Genomic DNA, 17266 nt, shown 5'->3' on the forward strand with positions numbered 1-17266 from the left:
AAAGACACCAGGAAAATGGTTCAAGAATCTTTGCAAGATTTCTATAATTCTTATCAAATTTATGTTAATGTTAATGTTAATGTTTCATTGTTTTTCAAACTGTTTCAGAGAGTTAACATTATTCAAATGTGATTTAAAAAGGTTGGAGACTGTGACTGACATGTATATGCCATGGTGTATAGTCTTCCTTATTAATTCAGAACAAAGACAAAACAAATTCTTCATACTCTTTATTTGATTGTAGATAAAAATGAGTCACGGTGGCTCAATGTGTGCTCACACCCGAGCGTGAAGAAGATGAACTCCCAGCACTGGCCTGTGAAGACGGAATTACCTCCATATCCCAAGGTCCAAAGGAGTTATGGACAGGCACCTCTGAAGGAGGGTATGTCCTAAGATGTTGTCTATTTAGCTTTTTTCTTTCTGTCTGAGATTGTGAATCAGTCTGTGATTCTGAAGATGATGTACTGGGCTGACAATCTGATTTGTTTGGCTGAATGACAGATGTTGTTTCAACTGGTTGAACAGAGTGAACCCATGTCAACTCAGTCTGACATTCTATTGATGAAGTGACAACAGAACGAGACACTGCAGCCGGATACGTTAAAGTTAATGCCAACTGATTAGCTACTTGCTGTTTGGCTTTCAGATGTGAAATATTGTTGTGATGTTTCTGTTTTAATATCTGGGATTCAGTTTTCCATAGTGGACAGGACTTTGACCAGGTTTCATGTTGGCCATTACAGTTTGCACACTTGACGTCTTCCCTACATTCATTGCTGTCATGTTTACCTACACAACGCTGGCAAATCTTAGGTCGATCACAGGATTTGGAACCAATGCCAAAGTTTTGGCAAGTACAACATTGGAGTTGATTGGGGACATACACCTCCACTCCGATATTAACATAACCAGCTTTAATTGAACGAGGAATATTTGGTCGATCATATGTGAAGAGATAGGTGTTCAGGGGAGTGATAACACCATCGACCTTTTTGGTGAAACGTTTCACAGCTGTTACTGCTTGATCCTTCAATTCTGAAACAATTTCTTTTTCGGGCATGTCAGAAAGGCATCGAGCTCTATCATGAACAATGCCTCGACTTGAGTTTAGAGTATTGTGTGCTGAAACAACAACCTCAACATTGGCAAACTGACTGATCGACAAGAGATTTAGAGATTGCTGTTTCTTCACACACTCCTCAAGTATAGAACCACTACAGAGACGAGTGACATTATTCACTTCACAACATGTCCATCTTTTAAAATAGCAAACGGATTCAATTTTTAAGGTAGTTTGTCAGCAGCCTCGATTACCAGGAATCGGGTCCATGAATCATATTTATTAGGCATGTTCCCTGAATCATCATCTTCAAGACGTCGTTGATTGTCCTTGCGAATTGAACCAGGTTGTTGGGTTGACATGGTGAAAAAAAGGTGTTTCAGCATGCCTTCTCCCCACCAACCATGGATCGTCAACAAGGACAGTGTTGTAGCTCATCAGATTTCAAGCATGCAAACACCAGGGATACAGGGATGTTATACTCCAGCAAATATGACTTGAATAGCTATATTTATCTACAAGATGTAGTGTCACCACATTGTCCCATGAGCCACCGCCTTCTGGCATAAGACTCTAGGCAATTTATTCAATCCAAAATTATGAATTCATACAAGTAATGCATGACCAAGACCAAAATATACATTAAAATATAACACAGGTGTGCATACAGAATATTACGCACAGAGCTTGGCATGACCAGCCGATTGATAAGACCGGGCCCTTCCTACCACCTGTCTAGGCGAAGTAAGGGTCAAAGTACTGTGTTCGGCAATTGGACACAGTTCCAATAACCAGTGCCTTCAACTACCAGACTCCCGTCCTCCGCAGACACAGGGACGTAACCAACGTCAAACGGGCTGCTCAATTTGGTCGCCTTTTACGACCAGCAATTTGGTGCTGAGGACACATTCTACCCCGGGTCCACACGGGGGAAGAGCTATTAGCGTTACCTAGCACTCACCATGAGGAGGTTGCTGTTTACGAGTGCCCATAAGGTATTGTAACGTGTTTGAAACGTTTGTGGGTTTCTGGCGTGCCCAAGGGACGCAACTCTGCACAGCAAATCGCAGCGCCTTAAACGACTGAGCCACCCGTGTCCCGTCTCTGTTAATAATATTTGGTCTTAACTTTCAAGTCTATCTCATATATACCACTATGTCTCTATTATTAATGTTTGGTTATAGTGTTTAGTCTTATCTCAGATACAGAGGTATTTCACTTGTCGAGTGAAATATCATGTGTCCCTCATAAATGCTGCCTATCTAATTAACACACAGGAAAGGTCCCCCGCCCCAACGCACTTGTTGTAGATAAGTATTTCCGTTAATTTATGCATTGTAATTGTGATTGTGAATATTCAGTTACACTGGACAAACGTAATTGTTATTTCACATATTAATATCTTTTCAACACTTACTTACTTAAGAAATGTATATGTTAAAGACTCAGGTAAAGCTATCTTTGTCATGGTTAATTGTCTGTTTAGTTTCATTTACCTAATATGCTTAATCTTCAAATTATGACATGACTGAACATGGTGCTTGTTTTGACATTAACTGATATCAGTCATGATCAGTATCACGGTGAGTAGACAACACCACACAATCTCTCACTGGAACACAATTGGCTTTTTAATAAGTAATAAAAGGGATAATTTAACGTTCAATTTAAATTTGCTATTAGTGTGAATATTAATGCATACTTTTCAATAAACTCAACTTTTAAAATCGTCGATGCGATCATTGACTGAATCCACTTTCACTGAACAGGTAACGGTGGTGGCGTGCGAAGCAATGCTGATGACGAAGACGATGAGGCAAGGCACGTGGAATTTACACCCTACTTGCATTCATCAACGATGATGAGGTTTTAATGATAATGATGAATAAACGAGTCATACTGCACTTTAGTTGTTCACATCACTGACCAACCAGCAAACCTTCCACCCCTGCTATTGTTATCGACTGCACGGATGTTCCGCGTATTCACTTGTCAGATCAGATGCTTGTTTCATTTAACGCCAACCCCATGATAAAAGTCGCGCATTACATACAGTATAAGGAGATATAGTTTCCGAGAAGATTAGGCAAGAATAACGTTTTACAGTCTGCTACTAACAGTGTCGGTATCAAAGAGTTCAAGCTGTTGATACGTTGTTGTTCAACAATGATACCTCAAGTATATTGGCTCTGTTTTACCTTGACATGGGTGTCAATGTACAAGACAGATGTGATGAATGATATGAATGTATTCGGAAAATATACTCGAGAACAGGAATGTACACGTGACGCTCCTTTTGATGAATTGAAGCCATATGGGATTTTGATGTGCTTAACTAAATGTCTACAGCTTGCTAGTTGTAGTCATGTAAGATTCCACTCCAAGGCGCTGATCTGCAGGCTCAGCAGGACATCAAAGAATGTGCCGCCTGGTAAACCCAAGAATTCACAGAGTGACGACGATTGGATTTGTTGGAAGAAAACAAGTTTGGTAAGGGCATAAATCTATTAGTTTTAACCTGAGATAAATTTAAAATAGATTCGTTGAAAAGGGGAAAACTTGACTGGGATGATCATTGGTGCCCTACTTTACCTCGGAATAGTATTTAAAGAACTCAGTGGTATAAAAAAATATGTATTTGCTTCACAGTTATTATGGTGACAGAAAATCTAAAAGAGTTACTTGTTATAAATCAAATTATGCATTTGTCAACTTTCCCTTTATGTCTAACTGTCCGGCTATTTGTGCCATTGACACGGAGATGGCTTGTGCAATTTCCACTTGTCACGTGGACTACGGGTCACAACTCGCTTCTGCAGTTAGTTGAAAACACAATTTATTATGGTGACAAAAAATCTAAAAGACTTACTTGTTAATAATCAAATTATGCATTTGTCAACTTTCCCTTTATGTCTAACTGTCCGGCTATTTGTGCCATTGACACGGAGATGGCTTGTGCAATTTCCACTTGTCACGTGGACTACGGGTCACAACTCGCTTCTGCAGTTAGTTGAAAACACAATTTATTATGGTGACAAAAAATCTAAAAGAGTGACTTGTTATAAATCAAATTATGCATTTGTCAACTTTCCCTTTATGTCTAACTGTCCGGCTATTTGTGCCATTGACACGGAGATGGCTTGTGTAATTTCCACTTGTCACGTGGACTACGGGTCACAACTCGCTTCTGCAGTTAGTTGAAAACACAAGTTATTATGGTGACAAAAAATCTAAAAGAGTGACTTGTTATAAATCAAATTATGCATTTGTCAACTTTCCCTTTATGTCTAACTGTCCGGCTATTTGTGCCATTGACACGGAGATGGCTTGTGCAATTTTCACTGGTCAAGTGGACTACGGGTCACAACTCGCTTCTGCAGTTAGTTGAAAACACAAGTTATTATGGTGACAAAAAAATCTAAAAGACTTACTTGTTATAAATCAAATTATGCATTTGTCATCTTTCCCTTTATGTCTAACTGTCCGGCTATTTGTGCCATTGACACGGAGATGGGTTGTGCAATTTTCACTGGTCAAGTGGACTACGGGTCACAACTCGCTTCTGCTGTTAGTTGAAAACACCATTTATTATGGGGACAAAAAATCTAAAAGACTTACTAGTTAGAAATCAAATTATGCATTTGTCAACTTTCTCTTTATGTCTAACTGTCCGGCTTGTTATGCAATTGACACGGAGATGGGTTGTGCAATTTTCACTGGTCACGTGGACTGCGGGTTACAAGTCACTTTGCTGCCAGGATCAGGTTGTTGCAGGTTTGAGCCTTGGTCCGCTTGCACCATACCGTGCTCGTGGCTTTCACTATAGTAGGGAACATATCCGACCTACATCACTTTGAGCATTCCATCCACATATATCTGACAGTTGAGACAATATCAATGTTGCTTTAAGCGGACGTTACAGCAAACTACTTCTTTCATTTCACAGGTTCCCTATTCCGATTGTCAGCAAGGAAGCACCTGCATTAAGTCTCGAAGTGGTGAAACGAAGTGTGTCCATAATGGTGTGTGCCTAATATGAATTTCTGTGCACATAACGTTTGTCTAAATATGATGTTTCGTGCTAATGTGTTCTGAAGGATATTCCAATCTATCACAGTGCTTGAATGATGATTACCCCTCCTACGTTAGAGTAACAGTGCACCCACAGCTGATCGGACTTGTAAATGTCAAAGTTTTTTTCAAAGCGGGGGTGAATACGCACGTAAATACGAAAAACATATGAATAGACAGACCGAATGCATTATGACGAACAAACAATGATAAACCAGCTAATAGACTGGCGATTTTTTTAACACTAAGCAATAACTCAGCTGAAACATTAAGGACAATTAACAGCTGGTCACACACAGCGTGATTATGTCTAACAGGCGAATATACGCAAGTCATTTGTCACCACTCGCCCCTTTCCGTAACCTGCAAGAAGACCCGTCCCCTATCGATGAATGATATTTGCGAAAAAAGACGTCAAACCAATCAATGCGCGTATAACTGAAGTACTTCAGTCAAAGAATCCCTCAGGGATAACTTTTTTGATGTTTCATATGCCATACATCTGAAGATATACTGTATAACACCATAAAGCATCTAGATTTGGCTTGTCCCGGAATAACACGAGTTGGTCACGAATGATACACAAGTAATCTGTCAGTCCTAGTATACAGCTGACCAAAGCTACATATTCAGCTGCCGTACAAACTGGTAGCCAGTTCGGGAGTTTCTCTCAGAGAATGTATTATATTAAGATTCTATACTAAGGGTTCGGCAAGCCAAGATATTTGGTGTGTTTTTAATGAACTTTATGTGTACATCACGATAAGGTGCACTTAAGGATGATATTTTTTATGTACAGTAAAACGAAACTTACTTCCTACAAATGCTTTATTTAACAATGATAAAACTTCTCCTGAGAACCCTTGGACAATGCGATCTTGGCGCTTATGTGATCGTAACTCCCATACCTTAACATAGACTTACGACAGTCGTAGCGCTAAGGGTATTTTTTACAATGGTAGCCAGCTCTTTTATGCATTGTTTTAAGTTGGTGCTCTTATTTTCTTTCCAGACCTACAAGACAACTTACAAAGGAAAGCCAAAATGTTCACACAACCAGGAAGACATCCAAGATTACCCAAAATGACGCAAAAAGGTAATTTGTTGCACCAGCTCGAGGGCTTAAAACCCCCCAAAATGTAGGTGAAAATACTGAACTGACTGAACATATACATTTGGGCACTCCAGAAACCTATGACTGTGGGCTCGAATCCTAGATAGCCCCGATTATGTTTCTAGGTTTGTCAGCACCATACCCTTGCTCGTAGGTTTCACCGAAGTGGTACACGTCTAAAACATCCATCACTTCGGGCTTTCCTCCCACATTAAGCTGACGCGCCGTGATATAACTGGAAAACTGTGAAAAGCAGCGTGAAACCCAACTCACTCATTCGGAGTCCAACCTGCTGGATTTAGGATCAAGGACTGTAAAGACGATGGGGGATTTCAAACGACCGGTGCTTCATTAAACAAGGGACATTTGAAACAATATTTTGCACATTAATACATGATAGAAAGGTACACATTGTCATCTAAAATATCCTGACATTTTCAAATATAAAGAGGTAAACAACAAAGCGAACAGAAAATGTGTAAAGTTTACGTTTGTGAGGGTGAGATGCGTTTCGGATCAGGAACCCATTTAAAATTGTGCAAACTGATTTCAATAATCATATCTCCGAAATATACATTTAACTGAGTATAATTTCATATTTTTTTGTCAGTTAACCACAGCGCCATGGTTAATTATGAACCATTTCAATAACTTATATTATCCAAACGTCAGATAGAATACCAAACTTAATTTCGAGGTCAAATGTGGATATTAGGGTTAATCTAACGTGTCATGTCATACACATTGCATGGTACAAAATCGACTTTTGAATATTCACAAATACAAGATAATTTCAAGTGTTTTGGATGAACTCAAACACGTCATACAAGGTCTCCACACACATTAGTAAGCTGAGATTCAACTTCAGCTCTCTTCAATACTCATGCGAAACATCTCACTTCCTCTGTGTACAGCAGAAAGTATATATTTACCACACTGGGGGTGAAATATCAGATTTTTACAAGCAATTCAACAAGGAGAAAGAGGACCCCTCATTGTATTGGTTCCATGTAGGGTTATACTGTACTTGTGTGACATGAGTTATGATTCATGTTTTTCTCCTAACTTTAGAAGTCATATATTCTCTTTGGGTAGTCGTAAAATATACATTTGGTATGCACATGTAAACATTCGGTCTACATAATTTAGTGGCTCTTATTCATATAAATCAAATTTTCGGCTTGGATTTCCAAAGTAAGTTGGCCAAGAAGTTTAGCTTTATCAATGATCTAATACCGTTCAATAATCGCCAAACAGCTAAATCCATTCCACTGATTAACCCACCTTAACTAGAAGTTAATGAGACCATTTAGACCAATTCATCTGTTTCATTTTTAGATTAAGTGTGAACAAACACTCTCCACAAAACTGTATGACAAGAGGGAGGATTTCAACTTATCAATAGTCAACTTCTACTTTATGTCGAGCAATATTCCAGCAGCTACATCCCTTTGTGTCTACATGTCACAATTTTTTAATCATCAGTGACAAAATTAAGTCTGATAACATTGCCGACTTGTACCATATGTTCTCATGTTCTCAAAGTGAGCAATTGACATGCCTTTGCATGTGTTTGTTAGGGGTGCCACCGGTGGCTAGCCTCTTCATAAAGACGTGGTATCATCACTATTTGATAGTGATTCATAAACAGATGCTGATGATATAGTCTGAACCGAAAAATCGACTTTGGCAGGGAAATGGGTTTGTCGCCTTTAATTCTAGATGTATTGATGTGAAGATGCATTGACATGTGACAGTAGACGCCCAGGTTGATCGTAGAGGGATTCTCCCTGCAAGTCAGTTTTCCATGCGACACTCACACGGTACTTCCCGGTCAGCCTGGGCAAGTGCAATCAGATATGTTGATGAGTCTCGGCTTTGGCCTGTTGGCAGAACAGAACAAGGGCACAGTGGCGTGTTGAAGGGATAATCTTTTGGAATTGTCAATACAGAGATTAAAGCATTACCAGCATTCAACTCATCTATTTTCTGGGTGATATGTTATTTTGATTTGAAACCTCTTATTGACCAATTATAATTATTGTAGACTCTGTGTTATAGCATCAAGATAGAATAGTGTTTCTATTTTTGGAATTATCAACAAATAGTGAGAGCTACAATGTAAGACCTGCCTTTTATAACTAATACAAATACAAATACAAATATCTGATACACAGGACTCATCAACAAGTACATTATATTCTTCTAAAATACAGTTTGTTTAAGGACTTCGGAATATTATTTTATATTTAATGGTTAATCCATGACTAAAACTTGGAAAATTATTCGAAATCAAGTAATATATATGAATTAATCATAACAGAGGACATCTTTCTAAATGTCGAGGTCATTATCTTTATCTGCAAAGATTTATCATTGAATAGTGATACTAACTAATTTGTTCCATAATATCATGAGTGAATTATTAATTTCTTGTTTGAATTACATCAACTTAAATTAGAAGAGATGGCCACGACAACTCATTAAAGAGATAAGCCTACTGTGTTTTGAAATTTGATGAAGTCCCACTGTAGAGGAGATACCTATTATTTTCATTTCAAACACATAAATAAGGGGTATCTACAGTGGGACACCAGAAATGGGCTTCACACATTGTACCCATGTCGGGAATCGAACGAGGGTCTTCAGCGTGACGAGCGAAAGCTTTAACCACTAGGCTACCCGACCGCCCCTTGTTGCAAGTAGTTTCATGTAATACATCAACATAATAGCTTGACCGCGAGAAGTCTCAACGGTGACTGGGTCAAACTGTTTCACACGTATGGTTATCGCGTATCATTTTAAGTTATAGTAAAAGCTTCAACTGAAATAACATACAATTGGAATATGTATCATTTTTACTTATATTTTCGGGTATGGTTTAATTGAATCACTGGTAGATCTTGCTGAAACTGTGTGTACACCTGACTATTATTTCCGTCTTAGTTAACGAAAAAAGTAAACACGGTAGTCTTAATCTCCTCATTTAAAAAAATGCCTAGCAGAACTGGAATTACAACTAGAGATTGTAAAGGGTACTTTAACCTTAACCTGTCAAAGTCAAAATATAAAAAAAATAGTTTATTGCATGAAGGCCTTTGTCCAATATACAAGGAATGCAATGCCAATAGTACAATGCGAAATAAATTACATTGAGTTTACAACATCATATCCCTTTTGTATGCATAATATACATATTGTATAATGTATATATGTGTTTGGTGCTTTGCTCGTTTACAGTGAATATGAAAAAAGCTGACAGAAGCTACAGAATGTTTACAGTAAACACCATGTGTCATAGTCAGAGAGATATTTTAGAAAACCCATGTCAACGAATTTAGATAATATATACCTTTACTATTCTAGGTTAAATTTTTAATATAATGTGTAAGTGCATGCTCATCTAATAAGGAATTGTTAAAGATTGGTGTACGAGGGTTCTTTGGGCCATAACCTCCGTCATTGATACTTCTCAGTGGAGGCCGTTCCATCTCCCTCACACAGTTCCTTGAGTTAGTCATTGACCTAGATCACATGGTTTCCGTCAGTGTTTTCCTTTTACCAGAGGTTTCCGCCTTGGAAGGACGTTCTTGAAAAATGAAAAAATACATGACTTCACATTTCTGCAATAGCCTGAGTAATTGTCAGATCGCCTGAGATGCCAATGTTCCCTTTACGAAACTGGCGTTGACTGAGTGTCCAAATCTTGTTTTCAAAACATGCAAACGATTTTGGGGCGCAGTTTGCTTTCAGTCCCACTTCCTTTCGATCCTATTTGGTCTGCCATAACTTTATCCCGGTTTTCCATAATTCGTTCGACACGTGTGTTGAGGAGAGTACGTAGGGTATCTTTACATTCTTCATGAGTTTCACTCTCTGGTTCTGGAACACCATGAAACACTGCGTTGTCCCTCTGACTAAACAATTCCAAAATGCATCAACATCAGAGTTCATATTTTTTTGCTTTGTTCCATATATTTTTCTTAATGGAGTCTGCATTCATCTCTAAAGCATTTCCTATGAACCTCATTTAGTTGTTCTTTCATACGATCAATGTCTTAGAGACTGACGCTCGAAAATCATGCATCTCATCAACTATCTAAGTATTTCATTCAAACAGGACCAGGATTTAATTCATCGTGCTTAGAATATTCAATATGCATCTTTGTGATATGTGTATAAGATCTTAAACCCAGACACATGTGACAAGGACATGTACCTGTCGACATGGGTGGATGCGAGGAACGTCCAATTCTGTCCCTGTATGTAGTCAGTTTCAGAATCTTCTTCGTAAAGAAATCACAGAGTCTTTATGCATACCCAATCTAATGTCGCTGGTTGCCCTTGTGATCGACGTGGGTGCTGTAGACATATATTGTGTACACACCAGGGGCGAGCAACTCGTCCCATTCAACCTTAATGTTGCCAGTTTCCATACCACAAACTGGAGATTGTGTAAGTATCATGGCAACATTCAAAGAGCAAGAATTGTTAGCAGGAGGAAAACAAATTTATGTTCTCAGTAATATAGTCTACGACAACTGGACTGTCTCAAAGGCAGCAATATTGATGCTTCTTTGACATGATGACTACAATAGACTACCCTGCAGACTAATGAGGCGTCACATGATTAGAACCTGCAAGCTAATCACTATTTTTAACAATAGAGAAATTCCAAATTTCGATTCATTTTCATTTATCAACTTTGACGTGTTTCTTATATTTTTCTGATGTTAACCGACAAAATAACCATTGCATATAAAACTGTGGCAAAATAATTGTGGCAGTTTGTTGATTTTTATGCGTGAAACGTTTCTGTGTTAATTCATACACTGTGATATACAAACAGTAGTAAACTTGTTTAGGAATCAATTTTAATACAGAGAAGATATGTAAGTCAAGCATCTGGCTATACATATCAGTCCTATTTCACGTTCGTGTTTATATATTCTTGACTTGCTTTTGCAACACTGGATAGGCTATGTGTAACACTGGAAAGGTTATGTGTGTGTGCCGAGATCCTCTAGGCACCTTTTGCTTAAAACAGTGAACTGATTAATTATAGGTTAGATTCTATTTGTAGTAGCAAATAACTAACAATCTGTTGTTTGCCCTTCGACCGTTTCGATTCATATATACTCTTCCAAAAAGACACTTGACATAGATGTAAAACCACTTTTTGCCAAATATCTAAAATAATTACATTAAATGAAAACCAAATAAGTCAAACAGAAAGATGATGTGCCTATAATTCGCGAAAACACTTGCAAAGCACATAAACGTAGCGTTTGGGGATCAATTTTACAGCTTCATCCAAACGCAACCGCCTGTAAAAAACGTGCAGCACAGGATCCTGCATTTAGCCATGCAGGCCCCCCTTATGAATGGTTATAAAAATCCACATCAACGGCTGTTCATACAGTCCTTATAACGGCAGTAGAGGCGGTGACAGAATGCCAAGACTAAATGCAGCTCAACGGAACAACGCCATTTGGAGATTACAAGCTGGAGCAACTCAGCAAGAAGTGGCCAGGCACTATGGCGTATCCAGACAGACAATCTCCGCACTGTGGACCCGATACACCAACACCAACAGATTTGACGACAGACCTAGGTCAGGAAGACCAATGGTGACAACCCAAGCACAAGATCGATACATCCGGCTGCGACACATCCGAGACCGCATTACCACAGCCACGTCACAACCACACAGATCCCTGGGGTGCGCAGAATGTCAGATCAAACGGTAAGCAACAGACTGAGGGAACGAAGACGAAGACCTGTTCGACGTCATGTATTGACCCAACGTCATCTTGCGGACCGTCTGCTTTGGTGCCAACAGAGGGTTAGATGGGCACGTGCAAGGTGGAGAAATGTACTGTTTAATGACGAGTCCCGTTTCCTACTCACACGTGCTGATGGGCGCGCACGTGTCTACAGACGTCGGGATGAACGTTACGCCCCCAACTGTGTGCAGCAGGTTGTCCCATTTAGCAGCGGGAGTGTCATGGTATGGGCCGGAATTCATCACGGTGGTAGTACTCCTCTCGTGCATGTGGCAGGTGCATTGACAGGTGTGCATTACAGAGACTTGATCCCACAGCCTTACGTTCTTCCTCACATCAACGTTCATGGCATTCGCAGAAGGAATCCACCGCCCCAAACACTTCAGGCGCTTCTTGATGCACTTCAGCATGAATGGTAGCACATCCAACAGCATGTTATTGACAACTTGATTGCATCTTTAGGTCGTCAGTGTCAAGCGGTGATTGATGCCTGTGGTGGGCACAACCAATACTGACATTTTCTGTACCCCTGTGACATTAACTGTATCGTGTACGTGTGTCTGTCTACGTGACACTATTAATGTTTTGAACATTGTGTACATTGATCTTCAAATAGTGTTTCAATTATGGTTTCTGTGTCCTATTTTTAAACAATCGCATTATATAAAATTTTGAAAGTCAGTGTCAAGTTTCTTTTTTTGAAGAGTATATATGACTAAGATTATATGTTGAGGGTCTCCTGTGATCTATAGTCGCCTAGTGTCAGCAAGGTCTGTCATTCATGTCATGATTTCGTGAAAGTTCTCGTAAATATTCGCATTTGTCATTTGCTTTGGGTCATAAACTGTCATTTTTTAAACCTAAACCCGAAAGTGCATGACTGCTGGGCGCTCCCAGAGCCACCCAAACTCTCTCCCGTTGGGATGGAAATCCACATTCAATAACATGACGATAATAACATACAAAGTCAGTTTTTCTTTCACAAGTTACATCTGTTGTATCTATCTTAAAATGTTCTTAACTGCAGCCGCCAAATGTAAGGGATAAGAATCTGGGTCGCCAGTCGGTTAATCAGTCGGACGACCCGTTACAACATACACGGCGCTTATTGGCTTACTGTGTCACGTGATTCACGGGTATCGCTAAAGGGGTCATCCCATGTGTACATCTCACACAGTCCAAAGATAACATTCATGACACAAGTCACCAATAGCGTGTAAACCGGATGATAGCTTCCAGCCTACGTCTCATACCTTTAGTAAGTCGTCTTATCTGCTTTATCGGCAACTGCAGCCATTCCTGATGGAAAGTTGCCGCCAAGTCCTTAGCTCTCCAGGCCAAACACAATTCTCTGATGATGTTCGGCAAGGGGCGGGCGATTAACCTTCTGGACTTCATTCCTGCCGGTTTCAGTCGATCTCATTGTTTCCATTAAAAAACTGCCTATTGGGTAAGCTCTGGCGCTTCAGAACAGGAGATGCCCCGAAACCGAAACCAAAGCCGTAGTAGGGCCATGTCCTCATGTCTTTATGTCATGCGAGGTCTTCCATACTGTGGGAGATCGTGTACAGCATTGGCTTGCGTGTTTCTGCACGTCGGTCTGCTGATTATGGTATAATGATACCCTAGTTGACGTCAGCTTTGTCTGGAGCCTAGCGGCATTGTCGTGAAGGTTCTGGATATTTTCAGCTGCTAGGTAGGGTCTATATAAGAAGACGGGAGCATATTTACGTATGGCTGGCACATTTGGTCTCACTCACACGTATGTTCATCGCTTTTATGTGAAGATCGCTCGTCATTATTGATTCCCTGCCTGGTCCTTCTGGGATGTTTGACCACAGTCGCCTATGGGTGAATACACATTATTATCACTGACTTTTGCCATCACCACTGTATTTTTGTATTTGATACTGCCATCATATTATTTATTGCCATTGGATATTGTACTACACCTACTGTTTACTGCCATATACGTTCAGTGCAGGAATTTGCTCTGATTTATAAACTTACTTCGTGAATTTTGTAATGAATTTGTTGATTGTGTACCACTTGTTGATTGTCTGTTGTTCACGCACAGTTACATGCAGTTCTTTTAGGTACAGATTTCTGGGCTATTATATTATTTCGATTTGGGAAATGAAAGGTAACAAACAACATCTCCAAATGCTGCCACTTATACCCACATCCACACCCCTACCACCTCCCACACGCAATATAAAGTAGAATAGATCATGCCAAATTGTCCACTGTCGCCTTAGGCTCGGCTGCAGTGACCTAAACGCTGATAAGTTTAGACGACATGTATCAGACATATCAGACTGCACTTGTGGGTATCAATTTGAAGACGCAATTCACTTTTTCTATACCTGTCAAAAATACCATAATATCACAAACACTACGTACTTCTACACACATGGGTATGATTTAAAAATGGTACTACATGGCAATAGTTCAGTTAGCAGTTCTACAAACATGACTATTCTTAAATCAGTTCACGATTTCATTGTCAAAAGCAAAATATTCGAGTAGCTTAATTGTATGCATGTAGTAATGGAAAACTGCTATATCTTATTTCACAGACACCACTTGTATTGGCTTCATATATTTCATTTGTGCATTTAGTATGTTTGTTTAGCACTATTTTACATATAATCTGATATATAACCAGCTGTTGTAAAGTTATTACCTGGAGAGGTATTTACATAAGCAAGTTTTGCTTGTTTACCGATCCAGATTTCTTTTGAAATAAAAATATGTTTAAACCATATAAAGTAGAATTTACGGTGTCCTTGCACATTACAACATTTGATATGCTTTATTACAGCCTTGAAAGGCGGCTGGAAGATAAATTCAATTCGACAGACTAAGAAGATACTATCGTTGACTTGGAGCCCCACCTCTGTTAATTATTTCTACGCTCTCACCAAACGGGCTACATATATCGTGGAAATGCTCACGCTCAAAGGAAGATCACTGAAGAATACTGACCCGTGGCATAACATCTTTCTTCCCAAGCGTAAGATTGAATGGAGTACAATTGACACAGGAATGTGCACTACAAATGATGATCTACCCTGCATATACACATTCGGAAAGGTAAAGCGTGGTTCCACATATGCGATGTTCCTGCGTTCATACCTGGAAGTCAAGAATCCACGTCATCTTGTGCTGGAAAGGGAAAAGGAAATAAAAAAGTATGTCTAACAACATTCATGTTTATTTTAGCTCTTATTGATACACTGACAACGCTACTGGAAATAACACATTCTGACCAAGTTTTATTGTGAGATGTAATTAATCACCTGTTTTTATGAATAACAAGTTAATCATTGGCAATGTCTCCTTAAAAAACGTAGGTCTCCACCAGATTGAGATTAACAAAGTGGGCTTTAACAATCCAAATAACTTGTCAATGAGTCCCGGCTAAGACCCCAAACTCTCTCAAGTGAAGTCGAAGTGTGTACCTTGCAGTGAAAACCTGAGGTTCATAATCATGTCATATTCTAGGGCCAAATCAACAGGAGGTCTGAGAAAAAGTCATCCCAAGTAAATTAGCCGATGATTTCGTAGATTACCAATAAATACCACTAAATTGTTTGAGTACGTAGTTGCTGCCAATGTAACCTACATTTACAGGCCCCGGAAAGCAGGACATCACATTAAATGTTAATGAAAACAGCCGAAATGGCCATTAAAATTGTAGTGAGTGAGTATGGTTTTACGCCGCTTTTAGCAATATTCCAGCAATATCACGGCGGGGGACACCACCAATGGGCTTCACATATTGTATCCATGTCGGTAATCGAACCCGGGTCTTCGGCGTGACGAGCGAACGCTTTAACCACTAGGCTACCCGACCGCCCCTCATTACAATTGTAGCGCCCAAGGAAGCAGGAACTGTTAAGCCATACAAAGGGGTACATTGCAGGGTCCAGCAAATCCATGTCTCAAAGATTCATCATACTCCAAAATGCAATCAAGCAGAGACCAAATTTATATCTGTCAAGTCAGAATGAGAGGGTCTTGCCGCCTAGAGATGCATGCCAATCTTGAAACAAACAATCTTTAACTCTCTCGCTGAACATATGTGCAAATAATTCTGCATTGCCAACATGCCATCCCACATTGAAAAACAGAAGGGGGAAACATCCTTCTGTGTTCGATGAAGCATTGGTCATTGAACGTGGTGATAATTGACATAGTTACGTCTATACTCTTTTTACTGTATTAACGTGCAACTCGCGATGTGTTTTCAGAAACTATCATGCCACAATTGATATATGTTTTATATATGCTCGTTTTTACAGAAATATTCCTGCCACAGTGCTCTCATGTATATTTGCCTGCAATGGAAAGTTCGGAATGGGTGTATATCTCCGTCAAGGCGACAGTGCAGCGGTACAGAAGTACAGTATTGATGTTTTTAAAGGTGCACTTGTACTGGATGGGAGGGTGGATGTAAAAGGACTGGTGCAGATGCCTAAGAACATAAAATGGAATAGTAATGGTACAGTTGCCTTTGCTTTGTGTGAAAAAACGTTTTATATCATCATCAGGTGTTGCAATGATAAGGAACAAGTGGACATGGAAGTGAAACATAAATGGATTGGATGGTATGCACTTTATTGGACAAGCACATCCATTGTAGTCTATGACGCACAAAATGGGGGTACATGGGCGGTCTTTTTATCTGTTAAGTTTACATAATTTGGTAAAATGACTGTAGCTGACATTTCTTCGCGAGTCATGTTGTGATATTAACAAATTCATAACAAAGGGATGAATTGTCTCATTGTTCAAATCATTGTTCACACACCAAGTGACGTATTAAGCCTATATTACTGGATTACCACTGAGTGTCCTGACCTACTGTATACATATGTTATACACATATGATTCGTGTTTTATCATCAATATCGTTATGTGACAGTGTAATTTATTGTTAAGCAATGTTGTATATGAATGTTGGTTATTTTGACATGAAGTATTCTCAAATAATATTTTTTGGCGTGGAATATCTGTGTTTGTGAGAGAAACACTTGTCCAGAATTATTTAATCTGACAAATATATAAACACATTAAGAACATTGTAGTTGCTGCTCGTCACACCAACTATGGTGCCAGATATTGTCATGTGTTTTGTTTATATTTCACTGGATTGATCCCCAAATGATGACAATCTGTTTGAAAAATTGGTATAAGTATTATACTGAAATATTTGCAAGAAATGAA

General features: G+C 39.3%; 1 protein-coding gene across 2 annotated transcripts; it reads left to right on the forward strand.

Annotated features, from left to right (window-relative positions):
* The first annotated feature begins 13216 nt into the window (after positions 1-13216).
* LOC125381494 lies at positions 13217-16878 on the forward strand. Of its 2 annotated transcripts, none has more exons than XR_007221802.1 (3): positions 13217-13292; positions 14859-15228; positions 16342-16878. XR_007221802.1 is itself a non-coding variant. In XM_048398071.1 (3 exons), exons 1-3 carry the CDS (start codon positions 13882-13884, stop codon positions 16739-16741), a joined length of 774 nt encoding a protein of 257 aa, XP_048254028.1. In that variant the 5' UTR covers positions 13659-13881; the 3' UTR covers positions 16742-16878. The 2 variants fall into 2 exon arrangements, 1 of the variants encoding a protein (XP_048254028.1); XM_048398071.1 differs by lacking the exon at positions 13217-13292 and adding an exon at positions 13659-13885.
* Positions 16879-17266: the final 388 nt, after the last annotated feature.

Source organism: Haliotis rufescens, unplaced genomic scaffold (genome assembly GCF_023055435.1).
Source record: "Haliotis rufescens isolate VD_foot unplaced genomic scaffold, xgHalRufe1.0.p SCAF_18, whole genome shotgun sequence".
Lineage (NCBI taxonomy): Eukaryota > Metazoa > Mollusca > Gastropoda > Lepetellida > Haliotidae > Haliotis > Haliotis rufescens.

Excerpts from the sequence above, each read along its gene's own strand:
- LOC125381494 (XM_048398071.1), top strand. Across the intron at positions 15,229-16,341 it reads AGGGAAAAGGAAATAAAAAA|AAATATTCCTGCCACAGTGC; the intron begins GTATGTCTAACA and ends TCGTTTTTACAG.